The 10,978-nt window shown below is 39.4% G+C and overlaps 1 protein-coding gene across 1 annotated transcript in view; it reads left to right on the top strand.

Annotated features, from left to right (window-relative positions):
* The first annotated feature begins 2,981 nt into the window (after positions 1 to 2,981).
* The window catches only part of LOC103206886 (putative tetratricopeptide repeat protein 41), a 123,271-nt gene continuing 115,274 nt past the window's right edge, over positions 2,982 to 10,978 (top strand). Inside the window, 2 exon segments of the mRNA XM_007952403.1 lie at positions 2,982 to 3,765; positions 7,619 to 7,803. Coding sequence (XP_007950594.1) covers positions 2,982 to 3,765; positions 7,619 to 7,803 — 969 coding nt within the window.

Here is a 10,978-nt window from a genome sequence, read left to right as displayed (position 1 = left end):
GGTAGGGGCTCTTGCTCAGTAAGTGAAGTTGCAGGAGGTGTGGGTGTAGTTGTGTCTTATGGGGACTGTTGCTGTCTCCCACTCAGTTAGACACAAATTACAATTGAATAACCATCAAACAACTAAAAGCACATGGACAAAATACACAGCATGTAATCACACAGGAACAGTAACCAAAAAAAGAAAAAGGGAAAAAGAAGAAGCAAAAAAACCAAGAAAACCTGTAATATCTGGGGATAGATAGAGCATTAAGAGAAAAAAGGTAGAGAAGGATAATAATGAAGAAAAAAAAATGGGAAAAATGCAAAAAGAAAAACAGAGAATGGGGTTAACCACGAGAAAAAAAAGGGGAAAAACATTAAATTAAAAAAAAATTTTTTTTTTCAACCAGGAACAGGGAAAAGAAAAAATGCTGAAAACTAGGACCTTGGAGGGAAAGACTAAAGAATAATAGTAAAAAGGACAAAAGTATTAATAATAATAGTAGTTTTATAACAGACAAATACAAGCAAACTAAACACCAGAAAAAAGAAATCGAAAAAGAAAAAAAAAATTAAAAAAGAGAAAAAAAAAGATTGGTGGAGGACAGGGCAGGGCAACCAGGCTCTGTCTGAGCACACAGACTGTGATGGAGTTCCTGCAGGCCCAGAAAGTGAGTGGGAGTGGGGGATGGCTGCACCTCTTTTCACCAAGCGGGTGTGGGGTATAAGAGTAACAAGAGGAATGTCACACCTTTTCATTCGTGCCAGTCCGGAGTGTCCTTGGGGTTTGCTGGCAAGCAGAACGTATTCTTAAGCCCCTGCAATCTGGGAGAGCACTGTCTCTTTAAATATCCAAAATAGTTAAGCCACTTGTAAACATTCAAAATGGCAGCGTCCTCCAGACAGGCAAAAGTCCACAGCTCAGCCCGCCTTCTCTTCACCTTCTCCATTTATTCCCCAGCAGTCAGTCCTCTGTGCTGTCCCTGGTTAGTAGGGCTGATTTTTAGGTTAATTCTTAGGTCCTACCACCACTCGGCACTCTCCAAGCTGTCTGAGCCGTCAGGATTGCTCAGGATTGCTGCCAGGCCGCAGCTCCCTATGTTTCCTTTTTTGATATTTTCATGCAAATTCTTCTGCTAGTTGGGGTTTAGTCCACTTCTATATCCTTCCCTTCAAGGCTTGGGGGTCCAGGATTATCTTCTGTGTCTGTGTTAATTGGTTTCCCTTTTCTTTGTTGAAGAGGGTCTGTGCAGTCTTTCTGCCTAGTACTCCATCTTACCGGAATTCTCACACTTCTGAATAACATTTCTTGCCCATTGATTTTTATAGTGTCCTCATGACCATATAGCAGAGTCTTATCTCTATAACATGGAGGCAGTAGAATGTATGTGTTCTGGAGTCTGGCTGACCTGTGTTCTGATCCTGGCTCCCCACTTAGTAGCTAAGTGTCTGAACATGTGCTCATTCTGTCTGAACTTCCATTTCTTCATCTGTAAAATAGCATAGTAATAGTATCTACCAATGTGAAAATTTGCCTTACACATTATACAGGCACACCTCATTTGATTGCCCTTCACTTTATTTTTTTTCCAGAAATTTAAGGTTTGTGGCAACCTTGTGTCAAGCAAATTTTTCGGTGCCATTTTTCCAAGAACATGTGCTTACTTTGTGTCTCTGTGTCACATTTTGGTAATTCTCATATTTTCATTATATTATTGTACACTTAATAGACTATAGTATAAACATAACTTTTATATGCACTGGGAAACAAAAAAATTAATGTGATTCACTTTATTGTGATACATGCTTGTGGTCTGGAGCAAAGCCCACAATATTTCTGAGGTATGCCTGTAATATGATATACTTCTCTATAATTTAAAGCAAAAAGCATAACAACAACAACAGCAACAGACATTTGGTATGAAAATGAGTTGCATCAAGACAAAGCTCATAGAAGTAGATAATGTTGGTTTTAGTTTTTTGTTTTTTTTTTTTCCCTGTGAGTTCTTCCAAGCTCATCTGCATCACTATTGGAGGTATATGTTTCTCCAATACTTCAATATAGTTAAACTCCCAGCCTGTAGAGGAGAATGGAATATTGTAATAACTTCAACTTAAAATATAAAATCACAGACTTCCGTAAGGTTCTTAGATCCAGATTTCCTTGCCTCTCAGTTGCCAGCAGTATTACTAGTCCTGGGCCTTATGATACTTTAATTTGTTTCTTCTTTCCTAACCTTGGCTTCATTCCTATTTTCATTTCTGCTTTGGGCCACAGTCATAGGTCATTCTCGGCTTTTTCTGCTCCTAGATACATTAGGCTCCTTTCTTAGGCTTGTCTTCCTCATCATACTGTCAGCATATTGTCTTGCATAATTTTGAAATTTATAGGGGGTAGAAGTAGGAGCTCTGGTAACATAGTGCTTAAGGCACTTGACTGCTAACCAGAAGACTGGAGGTTCAAACCCACCAGCCACTCCTTGGAAGGATGGTTGGGCAATCTACTTCCTTAGTGATACCGCCTTGGAAACCCAAGGAGGGGTTGCTATGAGTCAGGTCCGACTCGATGGCATATGACAATAACAACAATAGAAGTAGGAGTTGGCCAAAGCAACACTGAAAAAGTGGTGTGAGAGGCTGGGGAAAAGAGGAGAGGCACCATATCCAGTGCCCACTCTCCTTGTGGTTCTCATGTCTTCAGCCAAGGCTTTGGTGATAACAAACGAAAGACATGAAACTTCTTGTAATCCTGAAATTGTGTGTGTGTGTGTGTTTCCAGTCCTAACTTAAACTAGATTGATTTTCAACTCTGATCTGTCCATAGGTTGGCCTCTCTCACCTTCAAGTGTCATCAAGAAATAAACTATTTTGGAAAAAGATTTCAATCTATTCACAACAAACATAATTTGGAGGAAGATTTAGAAGCAGGGGAAGTTTGTGACTGTTCCAGGATGAAAATTGTTCTCTTTTAAGCATGACTTCATTGTGGAGCAAAGCAAAATGAGCCAGAAGGCAAATAAGAAGGGAGATAGGTATGCCCAATATGTTTTAAAGCCCCCAAAACCCATTCAGCCTTATATCTGCTCGACTCTGAGTGATTTTGAAGAAGAGAGAGACTTTTTGGTAAAGCATATCTTTCCTCAACTTAATAAACTCTGCAACTCACGGGGCACATATTTCAAAGCTGTGGACCTGAGATGGTCAGCATTGAGAACCCAAGAACCCTTTTCCTCCAACCTCCTTAGGCAGCATTCCTGTCTCCAGTCTCAACATCTGAAGCTCTGTCTGGACTATGTGAATAGCTGCCTTCCCTTTTTCATCTGCATGCTGGGTCAGACATACGGAGACTTTCTCTCTGAATACTCACCTTTCATGTTCTCCAAAGCCACTGACTTGTCACATTTATCCAAAGTAGAACAGAATCTCTATGTCGCTGCAAAAAATGGTTATCCTTGGGTCCTGGAGAATCCCAACTGCAGTCTGATAGAGTTTGAGATCATCCAAGCAACATTTCTGAACGAGTCGCAATTTCAGTATTTTTACTTTAGGACTGGAACTACTCTGCTGAAGACTTTAGATGAGGAAAAGGAGGTCCTATCCTCCTGTTCTCTAAATAACAATGAGGAACAGTTAAGAATTGGAAAGCTTAAGGCCAAGATTATCAGCAGAGGGCTCCCTGTCAGATTTTATAAAGATCTCCAGGAATTGGGTGAGCTGGTTTTCAAGGACTGGTCGGTTGTGATAGAAAAGCTTTACCCCTGCACCATAATGATTGAAAATATAGGTTAGTAGATGTAGAGATAGCTGAGTCTATTATTCACATAAAGTTAATGTTTTGTGTGTCTCCCTTGTGAAAGTCATTTATAATGATTCAAAATATTCCTTATGCATTTAAAATTATTGCCATATTTCTGTTGCATGTATTTCTCTGTATTTTGAAATGGAAAATAAGAGCAAATAAATTAATCATGGAAAATTATTTTGGAAGTTATGGGGCTCAGAGAAGACTTGATAGTTAACATGCATATGTAGAGCACTGATTCTCAACCAGGGCTGATTTTGCCCCCGAGGGGACATCTGGCCATATCTGAAGACATTTTTGGTTGTCACAATTGGAGGATACCTACTAACATCTATTGAGTAGTGGCCAGGGATTCTGCTAAATATCCTATAATGCATGGGATAGCCCTTACAACAAAGAAATACCCAGCCCAAAATATCAATATTGCCAAGGTTGAGAAACTTGATCTAAAGGGAAGAGAAAGGAAAGAAAATTATCTCTACTAAATGCCTGATGCTTCGTGTATGTTATCACTTTTAATCTTAAAGGTTTAGCCCTGCAAGGTAGGTACTATAATTCCTGTTATTTTTATTGTTAGTTGGCACTGAGTCGGCTCTGACTCATGGTGGTCTTATGTATAACAAAACAAAACGGTGCTGATGCCTGCCCTTGCATCATTGTAATGGTTGTCGGTATGTTTAAGTCCATTGTTGCGGCTGTTATGCAGTGCCCTCGAGCCTGAAAGTTTCATCATCTAGCACTATATTGGACAGTATTCTGTTGCGAGCCATTGGTGTTCACTGGTAGATGTTCAGAGGTAGATCACTAGGCCTTTTTTCCCAATCTGTCTAAGTTTGGAAGTTCCACTGAAGCCTGTCCACCAGAGACCTTGCTGGTATTTGAAATACCAATGGCATAGCTTTCAGAATCATAGCAACATGCAAACCACTGTATTATGACAAACTGATAGATGAGTGGTAGGATTCTTGGTTTGCAGATGAACCAGTGGATGCTATTGTATATCAGTTAAGTAACTTACCCAATTTACATAACTACTGAGGGATTGATCCAGGATTTGATCCCCAGTCCCGTTTACTCCCAAATCCATGGTTGGTCTCCTGTACCCTTATTCAGAGTGTGGTCAATGGACCAGCAACTTTGGTGTCACTTGGGCCCTTATTAGAAATGGAGAATCTCATACCATATCCTGGGGCTACTGAATCGGAATTTGCATTTTAACAAGATGACCAAGTGATTCACATGCATATGAAAATTTGGAAGGCACTGCCTGACATCATATTGCCTCTAATGAAATGATTACTTTTATTTTTGAGAATAGTGTTTTGTGGATGTATAACAGATTAAAATGGAAGAACAATATAAAAATATAGCAGAGATTCTTCACCTAAACAGATATCAGGAGAAATATGTGAAGCTCCTAAAATTGTGTGAGAAATGGAATTTTTACATGCATATGTGTTTGGAGGGATAGAAAGATGGCCTATGTCTTTGATCAGACTCTCAAAAGGTTCAATGACTGAAAAATGGCCCAATTAATGGTAATGCAAAATGGTAGCAGGAAGTGCATTCTCAGATGCTTCCAGGAACCAGACCTTGTACTATCATAGAGGCAGATGGGTCTATGGTAGGTAGGAGAGTGTTAACCCATCTAAAGTCATTTATATACAGCTTTGGATAGTGGTGGTAAAAACCCACCTGTGATGGCAAAACAAACTCTAAGCCAAATCATTTAGACCCCTGGAAAGACCATTGTATCATGCATAACTCTTTTGGTTTCAAGTGACTCAAACTGATTTCAGTGCAGAGGGAATTTATATAACTGTGAACCCCAAGATTAGGGCTGGTTCAGCTCAAGCTTCATCCAGTGGCTCAAATAATGTCACCATTTCCTGGTGTCTGTTTCTGGTTCTGCTGTCTTGATGTTGGCTCCAATCCGTGCCTCCTCCATCATGGAAGGATGATGGCTATAGCAGTCTCAGGTTTAAGTCCAGTTGAAATGGTTCAGAATCTTAGCATTGAGTCTTTATGTCTCTAATTGGTTTGACCTGGGACATGTGATTGTACTTGACCCAGTTGCTGATGTCAGAAAATCTGATGTTCTTCACAGAACAATTTGTGTATGAATTGGTGATTTGGAAACTAATTTGCTATGTAACCTTTTCCTGAAAAGATCATATGATGCCTTAATTGGCTAATCTTGGGCCTTGAGCACTTCTGGAGCTCCAGGTGGAGCCACTGGAATAAATGTGTTGAGAGTTGGGGATGCGTGAATCCCAAATGGTAAACCATAGTTGTTACTACAGCTAGGGTAGAGTGAATAGATGCTGGGCAGCCAAAAAAAAAAAAAACAACCAAAAAACAAATCTCCATTGTTGGAGTTTTGGAATCTGACCGACATGGCCTCAGAGCCTAGATTTTTCACTTCTTTGTATGACCTTGAGCAAATTACTTATATTGGTAAGCCTTTGTTTCTTCTATAAAATAGGTTACAATTAACCACCTTAAGAATGATAATGTACATAAAGCCTAAAAATAGGGCCTGGCACATATCAGGCACTGAGTAAATGCCAGTTAATAAGAATGAATAATAACAAATAGGTCCTGGAAGAATATAAGGATTTGGCTAAAGTCTGAAATGTGGTTAATATTGATATTCTCTGACTAACTTTAGTACGAACTGCATCCATTCATTAATAGTCACTAATGTGTTCAAGAGTCTGTACTTTTTGTGTATCTGGATTAGGGACAGATAATTTCTCCATGCTATTTTACTTTGTCATTAATTTTGGTCAATATTGAAAGATTAGCTTATTTTAGACTTTGTTCTTGAATGTATATATGTGGACTAAATGTCCAAGTTAAAATATGTAGAATGAAAGGATTATAAAAGAGGCTTTGGAAAGAAGTCTAACTACTTTGTTTTTTGGATCTTTGATACCTTTAACCACCCAGGTAGCTCTAAAATCTCATGCTTCACAATGAGGGTAAAAAAGAAAATCTATCAAACCCACTGCCATCAAGTCTATTTCCAACTCATAGTGACCCTATAGGACAGAGTAGAACTGCCCTATAGGGTTTCCAAGACTGTAAATCTTTATGGAAGCAGACTGCCTCATCTTTCTCCCCTGGTGGATTTGAACTGCCTTTGATTAGGAGCAAAATGCCTTAAGCACTGTACCACCAGAGCTCCTTATAAATAGCATTAAAACCAAACTCAAACCAAATTCACTGCCATTGATTTCATTCCAACTCATAGTGACCCCCATTGGGTTTTCAAAGCTATAAATTTTTATGGAGGCAGACTGCCTCATTTTTTCTTCTGTGGAGCAGCTGGTGGATTCAAACTAGCGACCTTTTGGTTAGTAGCCAAATGCCCTAACCACTACACAACCAAAGTTTCTTATAAGTAGCATTGTTGTTGTTGTTGTTATGTGCCGTCGAGTCAAACCCGACTCATAGCGACCCCTCCTTGGGTTTCCGAGGCAGTATCACTACGGAAGTAGGATTGCCCAACTTTCCTTCCGAGGAGTGGCTGGTGGGTTTGAACCGCCAGCCGTCTGGTTAGCAGGCAAGTGTCTTAGCCACTATGCTACCAGAGCTCCCATAAATAGCATTAGGAAGATTAAATTGTTTCTCTGTAGTTTGCTTTTATTAGCATATGGAATAGGCCATGAAATATGGCACCAGCATAGAATGAGGTATGAAATATGGTGCCAATAAGGTGATATAGATGCAGAGGGGCAGATACCTTCCTGGGTGTGTATAATAACCATGTGTAATTGAAAATGTGAAACTACAAAGCTAAGATGTTAAAACTTATCTTTTGACTGTAAAGACTACAAGCACAGTTTTGAACGTTCCTATCATGAAGACTTTACTGAGAAGTGCAAGCAAGTGTTTGTTATTTCCAAAGAGTCAAACAGGACCTTTGAAGTCTTGGAAAAATTTGCCTTAAAGGATGTGGAATTTGATCCAAATAGTGCAGCATCTGGTTCCAATTTAGACTCTGTTCTGAGGTAAGTTTTAAAGAAATCCCAAGCTTTTACATGAGGCTCAAGCACAACAGCCTGCCTTTTTGTTAAATGTGAGTGACTAAATTTGGAGTGTGTTCCCTTACTTCCCTCATTCTATGGTGGTTCCTTCCTGTATGAGAGGCTCCCTAAAAGCCTTCCCTGGGTTAGAATTTCCATATCAGATATAATTCTGTATTTGCAAATGTTTTCTGGCTACTTAATCTACTTTCTTTCAATCTCCCGAAGATTATAACCTCTGTTATAATCTTCTTTTTTCTCTCATAGATCAAAGTTGTTTTAATTCCTGAGAATGGCTGAATGACTTTAAGGAGAAGAAATATATTAGGAAATATAAGTACTATATTTTTATGAAAATAACACCCACCATCTACATTTGTTTGCCAACTGATCCCTTCCCTTGGGAGGTGGTTTTATAGATGCATTATGCTAATTTTTTGGAAGGAGTGGTTGGCAAACAGATGTCGAAGGTGCATGTTATTTGCATAAAGTATGTTAATACCTCTATATAGCATTGTATAGTGTTCAAAGGGCTTCCACAGACATCTTTGTTGTTGTTTGCCATCGAGCCGGCCATCTTTAGCTCATGATTAACTACATTCAGATATCCAACCAGCACTTAGTGAATGCTTACTATGGGCCATATCAGTATTTTTGTGCAAGGAACAGTTATCTTGTTAAATGTATAAATGCTTCAACTGTTTTATCCATTATCTTCTACAATAAAGAAGCCCATATCTTTTCTAAGCATTGGTGGTGACATGCTCTATTCACCATCCATAGTATTGTATAGAATGCTGAGCCCACATAAGAAAGCTGGTGTTGTCTGGAGTATCCCTCCCAATTTCATTCCTAGAAAGAGGGAGATTCTTGGGACAGTTTTCTTTCTTTCATCCTCATACTCCAACTTTTATTGTGGATTTCATTTATTTCATAAGAGCTTTGTTGTTTGAAATAAACCCACTGTGGCTGGGATGAGTCCGGTTGTCTTTCACATTGCTGTGGCAGTCTCAATGCACACCATTTTAACCCACTCAAGCACAGAGCTATCAACACTTGTGGTCTGGGAACCCATGCCAAAAGGAAGACTTTTTGATTAATACATTAATACAACATGGTGCTCAATCAATGTATAATAACCTCAGTCAATGTTTATAAGACCTCAAGAGAAACATGTAGGTCATATGCTAAGAACTTAGATTTGAATAGGCAAATCCACAGAGACAGGAAGTAGGGAAGTGATTGTCAGGGGCTGGAGTTAGGAGGAAATGGGTAGTGACTCCTTAACAATTTGAGGTTTGTTTTCGGGGTGATGAAAATGTTCTGGGATTAGATAGAGGTGATGTTTGTATAACTTTGGAATATACTGAAAACCACTGACTTGTCCTTTAAGAGGATGAATTTTACGGTTTGTGAATGATATCTCAATTAAAAAAAACCCCACATATGTCATTAACTTTAAGTATTTCAGAATGGTGAGAGTCTCAGTCAATTTTATTGCGATTAAACAACTCAAATTGTTGTTCCCAGTGCAAAACAGCAGTCAGCAGTCAGATCAGTGCTCTTTGATTAGCTGTGTGGAAACATCCCAGACTTTGTTTTCTTTGCCATTTGGAAGCAATGCTCTGTACGTAAGTTCCTGAGCAGAGTGTGTCTGTCAACAGAAAAGGAGTGTTCTTTTGAAGTTTCAAAGCACTGTCTTAATAACCAACCATATAGAATAACAGTGTTCTTTTTTCCTTATTTTGAAAGGATCTACAGATTGCTTTGCAATTTTTTCATTTTCTATTTTTCTTGGGAAGAAATCATTAAGACCCTAGCCTAAACGTGTAGATGCATTTATATTTGGATTTCTCCTTCATTGATTTCACCTGCTAGGAGCTCACCTGCTAGGAGCTCTGGTGGCATAGTGCCTGAGGCATTTGACTGCTACCAGAAGGCTGGTGGTTCAAACCCACCAGCCACTGCTCAGAAGGAAGACTGGGCAATCTACTTCCGTAGTGATACCACCTCGGAAACCCAAGGAGGGGTCGCTATGAGTCGGGTTTGGTGGCAGTGAGTTACGTGCCAAGAACGTTCTATGCACAGGAGATACAATGGTGAACAAAGATAAAAATCGCTGCTTCCATGGAGCTTACGTTACACTGTGGAGACAGGCAATAAACATAATAAATATGTAAAAAATGTAGTATGTTAGTAATATGTTAGACATTGTTAAGTGCTATTGAGCAAAATGGAATATGTACAGGGAATAAGGCATCTAGTAGGGTAAGGGAAGACCTTACTGAGAAGTTGGCATATGGGTAATCACTAGAGGTAGGTGAGAGAGCAGGCTGTACAAATATGGGTTGGAAGAGCATTCCAGGAAGAGGCAAGGCAAACACAGAGGCACTGAGACTTGAGGAGGGCTTCTGGAAGAAGCCACAGTGGGAGGGGATGCGACTGGAGGTATAACATGCGCGAGAATAACATGCGCGAGAGGGTGAAGATCTTGTTGGGCCTCGAAGGTCACTCACTGTAGGACTTGGGCTTTTACAAAACCTTTTGAGTAGAGAAGTTACCTGACTTGACTTACATTTTGATAGGCTCATCCATTCTGTCTGGTTGGTTGAAAATAGACTAAAAGAGGGCAAAGGTGGAAGCAGGACACAAAATCAGATCCTATCATTCAACTTTTTAAACTTGTGGATATGTGTGTGTGTGTGTGTGTGTGTGTATGTATGGAGGAGCTCTGATAGCGTAGTGCCTAAGGCATTTGACTGCTAACCAGAAGCTTGGAGGTTCAAACCCACCAGCCATTCCTTGGAAGGAAGATTGGGCAGTCTACTTCCATAGGGATACAGCCTTGGAAACCCAAGGAGGAGTTGCTGAGTCCAATAGACTCGATGGCAGTGAGTTAAAAAAAAAAAAAAAAAAATATATATATACATATATACACACACATATATACATATATTTAGACACACATATATATGTTTATATATGTATACATAAACATATACATATATGTGTTATTGTTAGGTATGGTTGAGTTGGTTCGAACTGATAGCAACCCTCTGTAACAACAGAACAAAATGCTGCCTGGCCCTGAGCTATCCTTAGAATCTATTATAAGGTTTGAGCCCATTGTTGCAGCCACTGTGTCAGTCTATTTCATTGAGGAT

Source organism: Orycteropus afer, unplaced genomic scaffold (assembly GCF_000298275.1).
Source record: "Orycteropus afer afer isolate SDZICR_OR568_19922 unplaced genomic scaffold, OryAfe1.0 scaffold00334, whole genome shotgun sequence".
Lineage (NCBI taxonomy): Eukaryota > Metazoa > Chordata > Mammalia > Tubulidentata > Orycteropodidae > Orycteropus > Orycteropus afer.
This window is presented reverse-complemented; position numbering and strand designations above follow the sequence as displayed.